This window comes from Pagrus major, chromosome 2 (assembly GCF_040436345.1).
Source record: "Pagrus major chromosome 2, Pma_NU_1.0".
In the NCBI taxonomy this organism is placed as follows: domain Eukaryota; kingdom Metazoa; phylum Chordata; class Actinopteri; order Spariformes; family Sparidae; genus Pagrus; species Pagrus major.
The window spans coordinates 33,933,921-33,955,208 of NC_133216.1; the positions used below are offsets into that span (position 1 = coordinate 33,933,921).

Below are 21,288 nucleotides of genomic sequence, written 5' to 3' on the forward strand. Positions count from 1 at the left end.
TACAGTATGATCCGACTACATTATTTTCTAAGTACTGTAATTCTAAGTGTTGTATCGTAAGCAACTGGTCTTGTTTCAGTTTCTTGAAGACGTTTCAACTCTCATCTAAGAGGCTTCTTCAGTTCAAACTGACTGGAGGGGAATTGCAGGCTTTTAAACTCTGTGTGGGAGTGTCTTTACAGAGACGTTAGGGCCACTTGTGTGTCATTGACCCAACCGGCATTCATGTGGGTCGCTAGGGCTAGACGGTTGTCCCAGTTTAACATAGAAGGATTCTTTTACTCCTCTTTCAAAACATCCGTCTTTTCTGGCTAAGATGTTTACATTGCTGTCCACTTACATCTGAAGGAGAAAAATCATTCCTTTGAGTTGGCCCTCCTGTGTTGTGCCATTCGTTTATGGTTGTTTTATCTCTCCAATGTACAAATCTGTGCAGTCCTGGCTGCACTGAACAGCATAAACTATAGTACTCGGCTCATGCCTGGGTGTTTTGTCCTTAGGATGGACAAGTTTCTGCCTCAGCGTGTTGGTAAGTTTGAAGTAAACCGGAATGTGATGTTTATTGAAGATCCTCCTGAGTTTCTCAGATGTTCCTGCAACATAAAGAATGATGATGTTGTTAAGTTTCTCCGTCTCCTGCTCTCCGTCTGCTCTGGATCGTGTAGAGGTTTTGACAAAGGTCCAGTTTGGGTAGCCACAGGTTTTAAGTGCTCCACTGATGTGCTTCTGTTCCTTCTCCTTCCCCTCTGTCTTTGTGGGCACAGTCTCAGCCCGATGGTTTAGGGTTCTGATGATCCCCAGCTTGTGCTCCAGTGGGTGATGAGAGTCGAACAGCAAATGGCTGAACCAGTGGCTAGGAGCAGTTCCTGTGAAGGTAATGAAGGCTCTGCTCTCAACTTCTTCCCTATAGTGGTTGGCCACTATTGGGGACACTGGTGAGCCCATCCATGGCACAGCCGTGCTTCTGTCTATAGAAACCTTCACTCTATCGGAAGTAGGTGGTAGTTAGACAGAGGTCAAGTAAGGCACAAATGTGGTCTGGGGTGAAGTTGGTTCTACTGGACAGAGTGGTGTCCGTCCATTGAAGAAGAAAGTGAGTGTTTTGGATTAAGAGCAGCAGACTTTGTGACAATCACTGAGCCGAGCATCTGTCGACCATCCAACCTGACCAGCAAGGCTGCCCCAGAGACGAGAGGAAGAGAGTTGGGATAACAGCCATGCTAATCTAGCCTGCATTTAAGGCTGCCGGTGGCTAATGTCCAATCACAGGAATATGACGAATGGAACTGAGGCTGGCCTAGCAACAGCAAATCAGAGACTGTTGTGTCCAAATCTTTACAGAGACATGTCTCCACCACAACATCCCGGATCATGATGGTGCCATTGACGGGCAACTGTGGCATTTATGTGCCACACATATTTGTACCATTAATAACAGAATGGGCTGTGCAGTAAGAAGCCAACTGATGAGAAGAGGGAGAGAAACCCTTTCAAGCCAAGAAGAGAGAACTAAATAACAAACTGGATTCTAATAATTATCGTTGATTTTGGACAAATTCCAAAAGGAATTTGAGCTAATGATGCAAAATGAGCCACAAGCAAGAAGAGACAAACTAATTGGTTGGAGACCACAAGCCTGGGACAGCATATGAATGATCATTGGCCGCATTTGTCTCTATTTTAGGTTAAAAGTTTAATTTGACAAAATGTCATAAGTGGTAATCATTAAAAATAACGTGTTTTGTTGGACATGCAATGGAAAATAATCTCAATTAATTCATCACTTAAGATGAGGAAGACCTTGTTAAAAGCTTATTTATACAGTGTACTTGGACAGTATTGTACTTCACAGAAAATATGAAAGCATATTTTGAGTTTAAAAAAAATCATATCATACAGTAAGAGTACTGCCCAAAGTAAAAATAGTAAGATCCTTCTTGGCCACTGTTATACAATTTGTTATAGTCAACTGGAGGTCGAAGTAAGTCACACATGTCCAAATCTCAAGTTACTGTGGTTAGATTCAAGACGAGTCCCTGCTATGAGACAAGCAAGTAGAGTCATTTTTATACAGCCATCTATGCTGTATATCCGACTAATAGTGTATACATCGTATTCATATCCAGAGGTTTATTCTGTATATGTTTACAAAAAGCCTTGCTTATTTGTATATCTATACTTATTCCTACAGTTGCCTACTGAAACTACTGAACATGCTATATATAACTTAGTGTATTCATTGAACTGTTCATACTGTTCAAACTGTATCTTATCTTAGATAACTGTTATCTTAGCATTTTCATATACACCTATCAGCCACAACACTAAAACCACTGACAGGTGACGTGAATAACATTGATCATCTCATCACAATGCGATGTTCTGCTGGGAAACCTTGGGTGCTGGCATTCATGTGAATGCCACCCATCCAAACACTGTTGCGGACCAAGTACACCCCCTCATCACAACAACACTACCCGATGGCAGTGGCCCCCCAGCAGGACAATGTGCCCTGACACACCGCGAACACTGCTCAGGAACAGCTCGAGGAACACAATGAAGGGCCCAAGGTGTTGACCGGGCCTCCAAATTCCCCAGATCCCAATCTGATCGAGCATCTGTAAGACGTGCTGGAGCAGGTCTGATCCATGGAGGCCCCACCCCCCAACATACAGGACCAGAGGATCCACTATAAAATGCCCTGGTGCCAGACACCACAGGACACCCTCAGAGGTCTTAAGTCCATGTATTGACAGGTCAGAGCTGTTTTGGCTGCACAAGGAGAACCTTCACAATATTAGGCAGGTGGTCATAATGTTATGCCTGATTGGTGTATACCTTTCACATATTTCATATATACCCTTATATACCCTTTCTATTGTCTACTGTAATTGCTGTAGCTGTAAACTGTATATCTTAGTGTGTTTTTATATACGCCTAACTGTTTTAATAAAGGCCTGTCTGTCTCTAAGCATATGTACATTACTCTGCACTTTGCTGCTGTCAGAGACCCCTCAGTCAACTGAGATTCATCAAGTTGAGCTGTCTTTTTTGTTTTTTTTGGTTTGGTTATTTATTTTTAATTTTTTTGAGTGCATTACAATAACACGATAAATTAAAACTGCAAGCAGTGATGAACGGGCCCTTGCAGTCCACACACGTTGGGGCGTGCTGCTGTCGGTATTAAAAAATGTACGCTGAAGTCTGAAGAACTCCCTGCAATATACATAAAGAACAAATAATGAGAAGACTACACTGTGTGACCCTACAGACTCTTAAACAGAGGTTTGTATCCATTAGCCAGCCAGCACAGCCCTCTGTTGGAGAGCCCGAATTTACAATCAAAAGTGCATGCAATCAAGCGGTTCTTTCGTAATTTAGCAATAAAAGCGCCACCTATTGGTGGATATGCACCGATATCATGGGCGTGGCCTACATGATACAATTCAGCTGAATTCAGGGAACACGTAGATATAAGGTTTAAAACTGTGCGACATATTATGTGGGAGTTATTATCCCAAAACGCTTTTGTGTTGATAATAGCGCCACCTGCTGGTCATTTTTGGTGTGTGAGTTACAGGGGCCAGTCTATACCACCCCTATCAATTTCATATCCATAAGTGTTATGGTGTGGGCCCAGTGGCAAATAAGAAATGAAACTGCCACCAGAGCGCCACATAGTGGTGGATTGGTAACACCTTTGTCAGCTATCCTCAGGAGGGCAGGGGCAATGAGTGTACCAAGTTTGGCATAAATCCGACCAACCGATGTCGAGATATAGAATACTTCAATTTAAAGAGCGCCACCTAGTGGTCATCGCCCAAGATTTTGCACATAGCCTTAGGGTCTGAAGTAGAAGTAGTATCCTGAGTTTCATGTCATTCGGACAAACCAATGTGGAGATATGCAACACTTCCTGTTTTGAACGAAATCTGCAGGAAGTTGTTATTGAATAAGTTTAGGATTCTCAGGAATATCAAAATTCTTTTAATAACTTTTTGTCAGGAGGGTCCACAGATGCTGTGTGCAAAGTTTGGAGCAAATCGGTCAAATTGCCTGGGAGGAGTTCGAAAAAGTAGGTTTGCGACATTTCGCGAGCTAGCGGAAAAAACGGTAGGCGGAAATGGGCGTGGCCTATATCAGGAGATTCAGCACAATTCACTGAACGCGGGGATATAAGGTTTTTGAATGTGCGACATAGTATATGGGAGTTATTAGCCAAAACGCACTTTCCTTGATTATAGCGCCACCTAGTGGTGGAAATTCACAACGACAACAGATTATAAAATTTTTCGCCAGGTGTGACATATGTTCCAAGTTTGGTGAGTTTTGGGGTATGTTCAGGCAGTGAAAAATGCGATCATTTTGGCAGAAGAAAAAAAAATTAAAGCTGCAAGCAGCGATGAACGGGCCCTCGCAGTCCACGCACGTCGGGGTGGGCTGCTGTCGGGGTGTGCTGCTTACCCGGCCCCATTGCCCAATTATTGTGCACACGTCTTAACTGTCCGTGTTTGGGTAGACTGCTCCTGACTGTAGTAAAGAATGTGTGCTGAAGTTCAAAGAACTCCCTGCAATCTACATGAAGAATAAATAATGAGACAACTACACTGCGTACCCTACAGATTGTTAAACAGAGGTTTGTATTCATTAGCAAGGCAGCACTGCCATCTGTTGCAGAAAGTCTGAATTTACAATCAAAAGTGAAGGCAGTGAAGCGGTTCTGTCGTCATTTAGCAATAAAAGCGCCACCTATTGGCCGATTGGCACCAAATTTTGCAGAAACCGTCAACGGGGGATGGAACACAATTAGCAAAAGTTTTGTGGTAATGGGACTGTATTTGGTCAAGATGTGCAAGACTGTCTGTTTGACCACAATGTGCAGGAAATTGTTGTTTAATATTTTGGGCGTTCTTTAGACTATCACAATTCTTTTAATAACTTTTTGTCAGGAGGGTCCACAGATGCTGTGTGCAAAGTTTGGTGCAAATCAGACAAATTGCCTGGGAGGAGTTCGAAAAAGTAGGTTTGCGACATTTTGCGAATGGAATTCTAGCGTGAAAGTGGGCGTGGCCTACATCATACATTTCAGCGGAATTCAGGGAACACGTAGATATAAGGTTTAACAATGTGCGCCATATTATGTGGGAGTTATTAGGCAAAAACGGTTTGTGTTGATGATAGCGCCCCCTGCTGGTCATTTTTGGTGTGTGAGTTACAGGGGCCGGTCTATACCACCCCTATGAATTTCATATCCATCAGTGTTATGGTGTGGGCACAGTGCCAAATATAAAATTAAAGCTGCAAGCAGCGATGAACGGGCCCTCGCAGTCCACGCGCGTCGGGGCATGCTGCTGTCGAGGCTTGTTCATGCAACAACTTCCGTAGAGGAAACAAAACTGAAGGCAGTGAAGCTGCTGTTTCGTCATTTAGCAATAAAAGCGCCACCTATTGGTCGAATTGCACGAAATTTTGTAGAAATGCTAATCGTGCCATGGAACACAATTGCCAAAAGTTTTGTGTTAATCGGACTGTATTTCATCAAGATACACAAGAATGTCTGTTTGACCACAATGTGCAGGAAATTGTTGTTTTATATTTTGGGCGTTCTGTGGACTAGCACATTTCTTTTAATAACTTTTTGTCAGGAGGGTCCACAGATGCTGCGTGCAAAGTTTGGTGTAAATCGGAGAAATTGCCTGGGAGGAGTTCGAAAAAGTAGGTTTGCGACATTTCACGAATTTGCGAATGGAAATTCAGTGCGAACGTGGGCGTGGCCCACATCACACAATTCAGCTGAATTCAGGGAAGAGGTAGATATAAGGTTTAACAATGTGTGACAAATTATGTGGGAGTTATTAGCCAAGAACTGCTTTATGTTGATAATAGCGCCACCTGCTGGTCATTTTTGGTGTGTGAGTTACAGGGGCCAGTCTATACCACCCCTATGAATTTCATGTCCATAAGTGTTATGGTGTGGGCACAGTGCCAAATATAAAATGAAACTGCCACCAGAGCGCCGCCTAGTGTCAGATCGGTAACACCTTCGTCAGCTGTCCTCAGAAGGGCAGTGGCAAGAATTATACCAAGTTTTGTGTTAATCTGACCCACCAATATGGAGATATAAAATACTTCAATTTAAAGAGCGCCACCTAGTGGTCATCCACCAAAATTTTGCACAGAGCCTTATGGGCTCATGGGGAAGTAGTATCCTGAGTTTCATGTCATTTGGACACACCAATGTGGAGATATGCATCACTTCCTGTTTGGAACGAAATCTGCAGGAAGTTGTTATGTAATAACTTGAGTATTATTTGGAATTCCAAAATTCTTTTAATAACTTTTTGTCAGAAGGGTCCACAGATGCTGTGTGCAAAGTTTCATGCAAATTGGTGAAATTGCCTGGGAGGAGTTCGAAAAAGTAGGTTTTCGACATTTTGCGAATTTGCGGAAAAAAAAACTGTAGGCGGAAATGGGCGTGGCCTATATCAGAAGAGTCAGCATAATTCACTGAATGCATGGATATAAGGTTTTTGAATGTGCAACAAAGTATATGGGAGTTATTAGCCAAAACGCACTGTCCTTGATTATAGCGCCACCTAGTGGTAAAAATTCACAACAACAACAGATTAGAAAATTTTTCGCCAGGTCTGATCTATATTCCAAGTTTGGTGAGTTTTGGGGTATGTTCAGGCAGTGAAAAATGATATCATTTTGGCAGAAAAATAATCACTGCAAAAACAATAGGGACCTCGCAGGTTCCCTGCTCGGGCCCTAATGAAACTGCCACCAGAGTGCCACCTAGTGTCAGATCGATAACACCTTCATCAGCTATCCTCAGGAGGGCAGTGTCAATGAGTGTACCAAGTTTTGTGTTAATCGGAGCAACCAATGTTGAGATATAAAATACTTCAATTTAAAGAGCGCCACCTAGTGGTCATGGGCCAAGATATTACACAGAGCCTTAGGGGCTCATGGGGAAGTAGTATCCTGAGTTTCATGCCATTTGGACATACCAATGTGGAGATATGCAACACTTCCTGTTTGGAACGAAATCTGCAGGAAGTTGTTATTTAATAACTTGAGTATTTTTTGGAATATCAAAATTTTTTTAATAACTTTTTGTCAGGAGGGTCCACAGATGCTGTGTGCAAAGTTTGGTGTAAATTGGTGAAATTGCCTGGGAGGAGTTTGAAAAAGTAGGTTTGCGACAGCTAGTGAAATAAAACGCGCTAGTGAAATAAAACGCCAGGCGGAAATGGGCGTGGCCTATATCCGGAGATTCAGCACAATTCACTGAACGCGTGGATATAAGGTTTTTGAAGGTGCGACAAAGTATGTGGGAGTTATTAGCCAAAACGCACTTTCCTTGATAATAGCGCCACCTAGTGGTGCACGTTCACAACAACAACAGATTATAAAATTTTTCGCCAAGCCTAATGAGTTTGCCAAATAAAATCGCGTTTTCATTCACATTCAGGCAGTGAAAAATGCGATCATTAAGGACAAAGGAAAATAATAATCATTCGAAAAACAATAGGGACCTCGCAGGTTCCCTGCTCGGGCCCTAATAATCACTACAAAAACAATAGGGACCTCGCAGGTTTCCTGCTCGGGCCCTAATAAGAATCACTACAAAAACAATAGGGACCTCGCAGGTTCCCTGCTGGGGCCCTAATAATCACTACAAAAACAATAGGGACCTCGCAGGTTTCCTGCTCGGGCCCTAATAAATAATAATCACTACAAAAACAATAGGGACCTCGCAGGTTTCCTGCTCGGGCCCTAATAATAAATAATAATCATTCGAAAAACAATAGGGACCTTGCAGGTTTCCTGCTCGGGCCCTAATAATAATCACTAGAAAAACAATAGGGACCTCGCAGGTTTCCTGCTCGGGCCCTAATAATAATCACTAGAAAAACAATAGGGACCTCGCAGGTTTCCTGCTCGGGCCCTAATAATCACTAGAAAAACAATAGGGTCCTTGCAGTTTCACTGCTCGGGCCCTAATAATCACTACAAAAACAATAGGGACCTCGCAGGTTTCCTGCTCGGGCCCTAAATATAGAATTTTACAAAACTGCACAGGGATAACACCTCCATTAGGAATTTTTAAGAAAATGAATAATAAGTATATTTTTATATTAGCTGGCGCCAAATCCAGTGTTCATATGGGCGGAGGCCAGGGTATATCCCTGGACGAGTCGCCAGCTCATCGCAGGGCCCTCTGACGGCAGAGGCTGCCACACAAGGTGCCAACTGTGCGTCAGGAGCAATTTCGGGGTTCAGTATCTTGCTCAAGGATACTTCGGCATGTAGCTCAGTTCCGCCCAGGGGAGCCAGGGTCACCTGCTCTACCCACTGATCCACAGCCGCCCCTTAAACAACTTAACAACAGGCCAAGCTGATTCATGGTGGTTTTGAGTATATATGTAATATATGAAATGAGTACTATATAACTGACTCTGCTTTCTGTTCACTAATACATTTTAACAAGATGATTTATTGCTACACAATGCACCACAGTTATCCCAAATAAAGTCGAACAAACACTGAGTTTTCCTTCCTAAATCTCACATCAGATGGCTTTCAGACAGTGATTTCAGCTTTGCTAAATAAGCCTAAAGCTACATTTATATACACTTGCCAGTGAATGGACCTATTTACTGGCTCCGTGGTATTTTGAAGACTCATTTAGGCTAGAACTTGATTTGCATTAATGTCTTACTGAATAAGATAAAATCTCAGGCCCAAACAAATGGCCCTGAATCTGGACCTGAATACCTCAAGGCTTCACTGAACACAAACACAACCTTAAGATGTGCCTTTATGAAACATTTCTCATGACAGGTTTCAGGTAAAAGCAGAACACAAAGACATCACATGCACATAGATGACTGAAACAGAGATGGTGTGTGAGGTTTCTTGTGCTTACCAGAGCTTGGGTTGAGGCTTGGTCAATAGCTGCTACAGACATTGAGGTACTGGACTCTATGTCATCTAAAGCAAGCTCTATGTTTTCCTAGAAGCAGGAAGGGATAAAGGCATAGGTTAGTAACCTACAGGAGATTTGCCAGCAAAAGACGAGATCATCAATAAATCAGCAACGTAGCTAATCAGTTACATTATTCAATTAGCTATTACCAGACTGTAGATTGGGTTGCGTGGGAGTATATTTGGTCTTAATTAGTGCAATTAAATTTACCATTTTCATTGGAACTACTTCATCAGTGGTAATAACCACTAAGAAAATTGAAGGTTTCAATGCTATCAGCACCAACTGTTTTCTATTGGCCTCCACTGTATTGCGGTTTAAATTTGACCAAGTGTTAATTGATGCCACTAGGTGGTGGCCACGAGGTGAGCAAGTAAATACAAAGAAAATATATTATCATATTGTTATCAGACCAAACCAACTACTTCAAAAGGTATATTTGACTATATTTTAAGCTATTTTCAGTCACCACAGAGAATCTTAGGATAGTTGTGCTAATATGTTTATGTTCTGAGTATGCCACTGCTTAGAGACATGCTCTGTAGGACCAGCAGCACCTCCTTGTATCTCTCCAGCTCCTGGACAAAGGTGCGTTCATGGAACAGTGTCTGCAGCCTCTCCTGGGTGTAGTTGTGGCAGAGCTCCTCAAATGTGGCTCCCCGTTGCTGCTGAGCCAGCCGAGGGTTCTGGAAACCCGGAGTGTCCACAATCAGCAGGGAGCACAGAGAGTGTTGACTGGACTTCAGAGCCCTGGGGGACAGAAATATATCTTAAAGCTTTTTTGATATAGTTATATTCTTCGTTCCTACTATTGGTTTAATTGCTCCATCTTTTTCTTTGTTTTACTTTTTTCTACTCTTTCTTAATTAATTAGGGCCCGAGCAGGGAACCTGCGAGGTCCCTATTGTAATTGCAATGATTATTATTATTAGGGCCCGAGCAGGGAACCTGCGAGGTCCCTATTGTAATTGCAATGATTATTATTATTAGGGCCCGAGCAGGGAAACCTGCGAGGTCCCTATTGTTTTTCGAATGATTATTATTATTATTTTTATTTTTCCCAAATGATCGCATTTTTCACTGCCTGAACATACCCCAAAACGCATCAAACTTGGAATATATGTCACACCTGGTGAAAAATTTTATAATCTGTTGTCACTCTGAATTTTCACCACTAGGTGGCGCTACAATCAAGGCAAGTGTGTTTTGGCTAATAACGTCCACATACTTTGTCGCACGTTCAAAAACCTTACATCCACGCGTTCAGTGAACTGTGCTGAATCTAATGATATAGGCCACGCCCATTTCCGCCTACCGTTTTTTTTCGCTAGCTTGCGAAATGTCGCAAACCTACTTTTTCGAACTCCTCCCAGGCAATTTCACCGATTTGCACCAAACTTTGCACACAGCATCAGTGGACCCTCCTGACAAAAAGTTATTAAAAGAATTTTGCTATTCCAAACAATACTCAAGTTATTAAATAACAACTTCCTGTAGATTTGGGTCACAACAGGAAGTGTTGCATATCTCCACATTGGTCTGTCCGAATGACGTCAAACTCAGGATACTACTTGCTCATGAGCCCCAAAGGCTCTGTGCGAAATTTTGGCCGTCGACCACTAGGTGGCGCTCTTTAAATTGAAGTATTTTATATCTCAACATTGGTTGGTCAGATGAACACAAAACTTGGTACACTCATTGCCAATGCCCCCCTGAGGATAGCTGACAAAGGGGTTACCGATCTGACACTAGGTGGCGCTCTGGTGGCAGTTTCATTTTATATTTGGCACTGTGCCCACACCATAACACTTATGGATATGAAATTCATAGGGGTGGTATAGACTGGCCCCTGTAACTCACACACCAAAAATGACCAGCAGGTGGCGCTATTATCAAGAAAAAACGTTTTTTGCTAATTACTCCCACATAATATGGTGGACATTGTTAAACATTATATCTATATCTTCCCTGAATACAGCCGAACCGTGTGATGTAGGCCACGCCCACGTTCGCACTGAATTTCCATTCGCAAATTCGCCAAATGTCGCAAACCTACTTTTTCGAACTCCTCCCAGGCTATTTTTCCAATTTGCACCAAACTTTGCACGCAGCATCTCTGGACCCTCCTGACAAAAAGTTATTAAAAAAAATTTGCTAGTCCACAGAACGCCCAAAATATAAAACAACAATTTCCTGCGCATTGTGGTTAAACAGACATTCTTGTGTATCTTGATGAAATACAGTCCGATGAACACAAAACTTTTGGCAATTGTGTTCCATGGGATGATGAGCATTTCTACAAAATTTCGTGCAAATCGACCAATAGGTGGCGCTTTTATTGCTAAATGACGAAATGACAGCTTCACTCCCTTCACTGTCATTTCCTCAATGGAAGTTGTTGCAAGTTGAAGCCCCGACAGCAGCATGTCACGACAGCAACATGCCCCGACAGCAGCATGCCCCGACAGCAGCACGCCCCGACGGCAGCACGCCCCGACCCGCGTGGACTGCGAGGGCCCGTTCATCGCTGCTTGCAGCTTTAATTATTATTATTATTATTATTTTTATTTTTAGTTTTTTTTCTTTGTCCAAAATGATCGCATTTTTCACTGCCTGAATGTGAATGAAAAGTCAATTTTATTTGGCAAACACATAAGGCTTGGCGAAAAATTTTATAATCTGTTGTCGTTGTGATTTTTCACCACTTGGTGGCGCTACAATCAAGGAAAGTGCGTTTTGGCTAATAACTCCCACATACTTTGTCGCACATTCAAAAACCTTACATCCACGCGTTCAGTGAATCGGGCTGAATCTCTTGATATAGGCCACGCCCATTTCCGCCTACGGTTTTTTATGCTAGCTCGCAAAATGTCGCAAACCTACTTTTTCGAACTCCTCCCAGGCAATTTCACCGATTTGCACGAAACTTTGCACACAGCATCAGGGGACCCTCATGACAAAAAGTTATTAAAAGAATTTTGGAATTCCAAACAATACTCAAGTTATTAAATAACAACTTCCTATAAAATCGGGTCAAAACAGGAAGTGTTGCATATCTTCACATTGCTTTGTCGAAATGACATGAAACTGAGGATACCACTTTCCCATGAGCCCATAAGGCTCTGTGCGAAATTGTGGTGGACGACCACTAGGTGGCGCTCTTTAAATTGAAGTATTTTATATCTCGACATTGGTGGGTCAGATTAACACAAAACTTGGTACAATTCTTGCCACTGCCCTTCTGAGGACAGCTGACGAAGGTGTTATTGATCTGACACTAGGTGGCGCTCTGGTGGCAGTTTATTTTTAGATTTGGTACTGTGCCCACACCATAACACTTATGGATATGAAATTCATAGGGGTGGTAAAGACTGGCCCCTGTAACTCACACACCAAAGATGACCAACAGGTGGCGCTATTATCAACACAAAGCAGTTTTTGACCAATAACTCCCACATAATTTGTCAGACATTGTTAAACCTTATATCTACGTGTTCCCTGAATTCAGCTGAATTATATGATGTAGGCCACGCTCACGTTTGCGCTAAATTTCCATTCGCAAATGCGCAAAATGTCACAAACCTACATTTTCGAACTCCTCCCAGACAATTTCTCTGATTTGCACCAAACTTTGCACACAGCACCTGTGGACCCTCCTGACAAAAAGTTATTAAAAGAATTGTGATATTCCAAAGAATACTCAAGTTATTAAATAACAACTTCCTGTAGATTACAGTCAAAAGAGGAAGTGTTGCATATATCCACATTGGTGTGTCCAAATGACGTGAAACTCAGGACAGTACTTCCCCATGAGCCCCTAAGACTCTGTGCAAAATCTTGGCCCATGACCACTAGGTGGCGCTATTTAAATTGAAGTATTTTATATCTCGACATTGGTTGGTCGGATTAACACAAAACTTGGTACACTGATTGCCAATGGCCTCCTGAGGACAGCTGACGAAGGTGTTACCGATCTGACAATAGGTGGCGCTCTGGTGGCAATTTCATTTTATAATTGGCACTGTGCCCACACCATAACACTTATGGATATGCAACTGATTGGGGTGGTATAGACTGGCATCTGTAACTCACACACCAAAAATCACCAGCAGGTGGCGCTATTATCAACACAATACCGTTTTTGGCTATCAGTTAAGACATGCGCGCACAATAACGGGGCAATGGGTCCGGGTAAGGAGCACGCCCCGACAGCAGCACGGCCCGACCCGCGTGGCCTGCGAGGGCCCGTTCATTGCTGCTTGCAGCTTTAATTAGGGCCCGAGCAGGAAACCTGCGAGGTCCCTATTGTAATCGTAGTGATTATTAGGGCCCGAGCAGTGAAACTGCGAGGACCCTATTGTTTTTGTAGTGATTATTATTCTTTTTTTTAGTTATTTTTCTTTGTCGCAAATGATCGCATTTTTCACTGCCTGAACATACCCAAAAACTCACCAAACTTGGAATATAGATCAGACCTGGCGAAAAATTTTATAATCTGTTGTCGTTGTGAATTTTCACCACTAGGTGGCGCTACAGTCAAGGAAAGTGCTTTTTGGCTAATAACTCCCACATACTTTGTCACACATTCAAAAACCTTATATCCACGCGTTCAGTGAATTGTGCTGAATCTCCTGATATAGGCCACGCCCATTTCCGTCTACCGTTTTTTTTCGCTAGCTCGCGAAATGTCGAAAACCTACTTTTTCGAACTCCTCCCAGGCAATTTCACCGATTTGCACCAAACTTTGCCCACAGCATCTGTGGACCCTCCTGACAAAAAGTTATTAAAAGAATTTTGATACGCCAAAGAACACTCAAGTTATTAAATAACAACTTCCTGTGGATTTGGGTCACAACAGGAAGTGTTGCATATCTCCACATTGGTGTGTCCGAATGACGTGAAACTCAGGACACTACTTCCCCATGAGCCCCTAAGGCTCTGTGCAAAATCTTGGCCCATGACCACTAGGTGGCGCTATTTAAATTGAAGTATTTTATATCTCGACATCGGTTGGTCGGATTAACACAAAACTTGGTACACTGATTGCCAATGTCCTCCTGAGGACAACTGACGAAGGTGTTACCGATCTGACACTAGGTGGCGCTCTGGTGGCAGTTTCATTTTATATTTGGCACTGTGCCCACACCATAACACTTATGGTTATGAAATTCATAGGGGTGGTATAGACTGGCCCCTGTAACTCACACACCAAAAATGACCAGCAGGTGGCGCTATTATCAAGAAAAAATGTTTTTTGCTAATTACTCCCACATAATATGGTGGACATTGTTAAACATTATATCTATATGTTCCCTGAATACAGCCGAACCGTGTGATGTAGGCCACGCCCACGTTCGCACTGAATTTCCATTCGCAAATTCGCCAAATGTCGCAAACCTACTTTTTCGAACTCCTCCCAGGCAATTTCACCAATTTGCACAAAATTTTGCACACAGCATCTGTGGACGCTCCTGACAAAAAGTTATTAAAAGAAATGTGCTAGTCCACAGAACGGCCAAAATATAAAACAACAATTTCCTGCGCATTGTGGTCAAACAGACAGTCTTGTGTATCTTGATGAAATACAGTCCGATTAACACAAAACTTTTGGCAATTGTGTTCCATGGCACGATGAGCATTTCTACAAAATTTCGTGCAAATCGACCAATAGGTGGCACTATTATCAAGAAAAAACTTTTTTTGCTAATTACTCCCACATAATATGGTGCACATCGTAAACATTATATCTATATGTTCCCTGAATACAGCCGAACCGTGTGATGTAGGCCACGCCCACGTTCGCACTGAATTTCCATTCGCAAATTCGCCAAATGTCGCAAACCTACTTTTTCGAACTCCTCCCAGGCAATTTGTCCCATTTGCACCAAACTTTGCACACAGCATCTGTGGACTCTCCTGACAAAAAGTTATTAAAAGAATTGTGATAGTCTAAAGAACGACCAAAATATAAAACAACAATTTCCTGCACGTTGTGGTAAACCACACAGTCTTGCATATCTTGATGAAATACAGTCCGATTAACACAAAACTTTTTTGATTTGTCTTCCATGCCCACATGAGGGTTTGTGCCAAATTCGGTGCATATCCACCAATAGGTGGCGCTTTTATTGCTACATGACGAAATGACAGCTTGACTGCCTTCACTTTCATTTCCTCAATGGAAGTTGTTGCAAGTAGAAGCCCCGACAGCAGCATGTCACGACAGCAGCATGCCCCGACAGCAGCACGCCCCGACCCGCGTGGACTGCGAGGGCCCGTTCATCGCTGCTTGCAGCTTTAATTAGGGCCCGAGCAGGGAACCTGCGAGGTCCCTATTGTTTTTCGAATGATTATTCATTATTTGTTTTTTTTCTTCTGCCAAAATGATCGCATTTTTCACTGCCTGAACATGTATGAAAATGCGATTTTATTTGGCAAACACATTAGGCCTGGCGAAAAATTGTATAATCTGTTGTCGTTGTGAATTTTCAGCACTAGGTGGCGCTATGATCAAGGAAATTGCGTTTTGGCTAATAACTCCCACATACTTTGTCGCACATTCAAAAACCTTATATCCACGCGTTCAGTGAATCTTGCTGAATCTCCTGATATAGGCCACGCCCATTTCCGCCTACCGTTTTTTTTCGCTAGCTCGCGAAATGTCGCAAACCTACTTTTTCGAACTCCTCCCAGGCAATTTCACCGATTTGCAAAAAACTGTGCACACAGCATCTGTGGACCCTTCTGACAAAAAGTTATTAAAAGAATTTTGATACGCCAAAGAATACTCAAGTTATTAAATAACAACTTCCTGTGGATTCGGGTCACAACAGGAAGTGCTGCATATCTCCACATTGGTGTGTCCAAATGACATGAAACTCAGGATACTACTTCCACATGAGCACCTAAGGCCCTGTGCGAAATTGTGGTCGATGACCACTAGGTGGCGCTCTTTAAATTGAAGTATTTTATATCTCAACATCGGTTGGTCAGATTAACACAAAACTTGGTACACTCATTGCCAATGCCCTCCTGAGGACAGCTGACAAAGGGGTTACCGATCTGACACTAGGTGGCGCTCTGGTGGCAGTTTCTTTTTATATTTGGCACTGTGCCCACACCATAACACTTATGGATATGAAATTCATAGGGGTGATATAGACTGGCCCCTGTAACTCACACACCAAAAATGACCAGCAGGTGGCGCTATTATCAACAAAAAAAGTTTTTTGCTAATTACTCCCACATAATATGGTGCACATTGTTAAACATTATATCTATATGTTCCCTGAATACAGCCGAACCGTGTGATGTAGGCCACGCCCACGTTCGCACTGAATTTCCATTCGCAAATTCGCCAAATGTTGCAAACCTACTTTTTCGAACTCCTCCCAGGCAATTTCTCCGATTTGCACCAAACTTTGCACGCAGCATCTGTGGACCCTCCTGACAAAAAGCTATTAAAAGAAATGTGCTAGTCCACAGAACGCCCAAAATATAAAACAACAATTTCCTGCACATTGTGGTCAAACAGACATTCTTGTGTATCTTGATGAAATACAGTCCGATCAACACAAAACTTTTGGCAATTGTGTTCCATGGCACGATGAGCATTTCTACAAAATTTCGTGCAAATCGACCAATAGGTGGCGCTTTTATTGCTAAATGACGAAATGACAGCTTCACTGCCTTCACTTTCATTTCCTCAATGGAAGTTGTTGCAAGTAGAAACCCCGACAGCAGCATGTCACAACAGCAGCATGTAACGACAGCAGCATGGAACGACGGCAGCATGCCGCGACAGCAGCACGCCCCGACCCGCGTGGACTGCGAGGGCCCGTTCATCGCTGCTTGCAGCTTTAATTATTATTATTATTTTTATTTTTAGTTTTTTTTCTTTGTCCAAAATGATCGCATTTTTCACTGCCTGAATGTGAATGAAAAGTCAATTTTATTTGGCAAACACATAAGGCTTGGCGAAAAATTTTATAATCTGTTGTCGTTGTGATTTTTCACCACTTGGTGGCGCTACAATCAAGGAAAGTGCGTTTTGGCTAATAACTCCCACATACTTTGTCGCACATTCAAAAACCTTACATCCACGCGTTCAGTGAATCGGGCTGAATCTCTTGATATAGGCCACGCCCATTTCCGCCTACGGTTTTTTATGCTAGCTCGCAAAATGTCGCAAACCTACTTTTTCGAACTCCTCCCAGGCAATTTCACCGATTTGCACGAAACTTTGCACACAGCATCAGGGGACCCTCATGACAAAAAGTTATTAAAAGAATTTTGGAATTCCAAACAATACTCAAGTTATTAAATAACAACTTCCTATAAAATCGGGTCAAAACAGGAAGTGTTGCATATCTTCACATTGCTTTGTCGAAATGACATGAAACTGAGGATACCACTTTCCCATGAGCCCATAAGGCTCTGTGCGAAATTGTGGTGGACGACCACTAGGTGGCGCTCTTTAAATTGAAGTATTTTATATCTCGACATTGGTGGGTCAGATTAACACAAAACTTGGTACAATTCTTGCCACTGCCCTTCTGAGGACAGCTGACGAAGGTGTTATTGATCTGACACTAGGTGGCGCTCTGGTGGCAGTTTATTTTTAGATTTGGTACTGTGCCCACACCATAACACTTATGGATATGAAATTCATAGGGGTGGTAAAGACTGGCCCCTGTAACTCACACACCAAAGATGACCAACAGGTGGCGCTATTATCAACACAAAGCAGTTTTTGACCAATAACTCCCACATAATTTGTCAGACATTGTTAAACCTTATATCTACGTGTTCCCTGAATTCAGCTGAATTATATGATGTAGGCCACGCTCACGTTTGCGCTAAATTTCCATTCGCAAATGCGCAAAATGTCACAAACCTACATTTTCGAACTCCTCCCAGACAATTTCTCTGATTTGCACCAAACTTTGCACACAGCACCTGTGGACCCTCCTGACAAAAAGTTATTAAAAGAATTGTGATATTCCAAAGAATACTCAAGTTATTAAATAACAACTTCCTGTAGATTACAGTCAAAAGAGGAAGTGTTGCATATATCCACATTGGTGTGTCCAAATGACGTGAAACTCAGGACAGTACTTCCCCATGAGCCCCTAAGACTCTGTGCAAAATCTTGGCCCATGACCACTAGGTGGCGCTATTTAAATTGAAGTATTTTATATCTCGACATTGGTTGGTCGGATTAACACAAAACTTGGTACACTGATTGCCAATGGCCTCCTGAGGACAGCTGACGAAGGTGTTACCGATCTGACAATAGGTGGCGCTCTGGTGGCAATTTCATTTTATAATTGGCACTGTGCCCACACCATAACACTTATGGATATGCAACTGATTGGGGTGGTATAGACTGGCATCTGTAACTCACACACCAAAAATCACCAGCAGGTGGCGCTATTATCAACACAATACCGTTTTTGGCTATCAGTTAAGACATGCGCGCACAATAACGGGGCAATGGGTCCGGGTAAGGAGCACGCCCCGACGGCAGCACGCCCCGACCCGCGTGGCCTGCGAGGGCCCGTTCATTGCTGCTTGCAGCTTTAATTATTATTATTTTATTCCTTCGTCCAAAATGATCGCATTTTTCACTGCCTGAATGTGAATGAAAAGGCGATTTTATTTGGCAAAGTCATTAGGCTTGGCGAAAAATTTTATAATCTGTTGTTGTTGTGAACGTGCACCACTAGGTGGCGCTATTATCAAGGAAAGTGCGTTTTGGCTAATAACTCCCACATACTTTGTCGCACCTTCAAAAACCTTATATCCACGCGTTCAGTGAATTGTGCTGAATCTCCTGATATAGGCCACGCCCATTTCTGCCTGGCGTTTTTTTTCACTAGCTCGCGAAATGTCGCAAACCTACTTTTTCGAACTCCTCCCAGGCAATTTCACCAATTTGCACCAAACTTTGCACACAGCATCTGTGGACCCTCCTGACAAAAAGTTATTAAAAGAATTTTGATATTCCAAGAAATACTCAAGTTATTAAATAACAACTTCCTGCAGATTTCGTTCCAAACAGGAAGTGTTGCATATCTCCACATTGGTTTGTCCAAATGACGTCAACCTCAGGATCCTACTTCCTCATGAGGCCCTAAGGCTCTGTGCTAAATTTTGGTTGATGACCACTAGGTGGCGCTCTTTAAATTGAACTATTTTATATCTCGACATCGGTTGGTCGGATTAACACAAAACTTGGTACACTCATTGCCAATGGCCTCCTGAGGATAGCTGACACAGGGGCGACCGATCTGACACTAGGTGGCGCTTTGGTGGCAGTTTCTTTTTATATTTGGCACTGTGCCCACACCATAACACTTATGGATATGAAATTGACAGGGGTGGTATAGACCGGCCCCTGTAACTCACACACCAAAAATGACCAGCAGATGGCGCTATCATCAACACAAACCGTTTTTGCCTAATAACTCCCACATAATATGGTGCACATTGTTAAACCTTATATTTACGTGTTCCCTGAATTCAGCTGGACTGTGTGATGTAGGCCACGCCCACTTTCTCGCCAGAACTCAATTTGCAAATTCGCCAAATGTCGCAAACCTACTTTTTCGAACTCCTCCCAGGCAATTTCACCAATTTGCACAAAACTTTGCACACAGCATCTGTGGACCCTCCTGACAAAAAGTTATTAAAAGAATTTTGATATTCCAAGAAATACTCAAGTTATTAAATAACAACTTCCTGCAGATTTCGTTCCAAACAGGAAGTGTTGCATATCTCCACATTGGTTTGTCCAAATGACGTCAAACTCAGGATCCTACTTCCTCATGAGGCCCTAAGGCTCTGTGCTAAATTTTGGTTGATGACCACTAGGTGGCGCTCTTTAAATTGAACTATTTTATATCTCGACATCGGTTGGTCGGATTAACACAAAACTTGGTACACTCATTGCCAATGGCCTCCTGAGGATAGCTGACACAGGGGCGACCGATCTGACACTAGGTGGCGCTTTGGTGGCAGTTTCTTTTTATATTTGGCACTGTGCCCACACCATAACACTTATGGATATGAAATTGACAGGGGTGGTATAGACCGGCCCCTGTAACTCACACACCAAAAATGACCAGCAGATGGCGCTATCATCAACACAAACCGTTTTTGCCTAATAACTCCCACATAATATGGTGCACATTGTTAAACCTTATATTTACGTGTTCCCTGAATTCAGCTGGACTGTGTGATGTAGGCCACGCCCACTTTCTCGCCAGAACTCAATTTGCAAATTCGCCAAATGTCGCAAACCTACTTTTTCGAACTCCTCCCAGGCAATTTCACCAATTTGCACAAAACTTTGCACACAGCATCTGTGGACCCTCCTGACAAAAAGTTATTAAAAGAATTTTGATATTCCAAGAAATACTCAAGTTATTAAATAACAACTTCCTGCAGATTTCGTTCCAAACAGGAAGTGTTGCATATCTCCACATTAGTGTGTCCAAATGACATGAAACTCAGGATACTAATTCCACATGAGCCCCTTAGGCTCTGTGCTAAATGTCGGCTGATGACCCCTAGGTGGCGCTGTTTAAATTGAACTATTTTATATCTCAACGTTGGTTGGTCGGATTAACACTAGACTTGGTAGACTCATTGCCAATGGCCTCCTGAGGATAACTGACGAAGATCTTACCGATCTGACAGTAGGTGGCGCTCTGGTGGCAGTTTCATTTTATAATTGGCACTGTGCCCACACCATAACACTTATGGACATGAAACTGAATGGGGTGGTATACACTGGCATCTGTAACTCACACACCAAAAATCACCAGCAGGTGGCGCTATTATCAACACAAAACCGTTTTTGGCTATCAGTTAAGACATGCGCGCACAATAACGGGGCAATGGGTCCGGGTAAGGAGCACGCCCCGCCAGCAGCACGCCCCGACCCGCGTGGCCTGCGAGGGCCCGTTCATCGCTGCTTGCAGCTTTAATTTTATTTTGTGCTTGGTGGTTTGTTTGTTTTTTTAATGTGTCCAATTACATGTGATCCACCTTTATTCTGGGACTGACTGCTTTGTCAGTACAAAGCAATGAGACTGTCGTTGATATGCACATAGGGTGTGTAAGCTGTAAAGATTAATATGCACGTATATACAAACTTAGTGATGCTTAATTGGGTAATTGCTGATCATATTAGAAACCAGAAACACATGTACCATACATTGTTACTGATTTAGAGATGTGTTGGTTTGGGTTTGGCCAGCTTTCAAGCCCTGGGTTGTGCTGTTGT

At 42.7% G+C, this 21,288-nt stretch overlaps 1 protein-coding gene across 2 annotated transcripts in view; it reads right to left on the reverse strand.

The window, feature by feature from the left end:
* myo18ab (myosin XVIIIA b) overlaps window positions 1–21,288 on the reverse strand; it is a 210,286-nt gene that overhangs the window by 104,980 nt on the left and 84,018 nt on the right. For both annotated transcript variants that reach the window (XM_073480324.1, XM_073480333.1), the window contains exons 14-15: window positions 9,553–9,745; window positions 8,936–9,022 (exon numbers count right to left, since the gene is read on the reverse strand). In XM_073480324.1, the coding sequence (XP_073336425.1) occupies window positions 8,936–9,022; window positions 9,553–9,745 (280 nt within the window). The remainder of the gene's footprint in view (window positions 1–8,935; window positions 9,023–9,552; window positions 9,746–21,288) is intronic.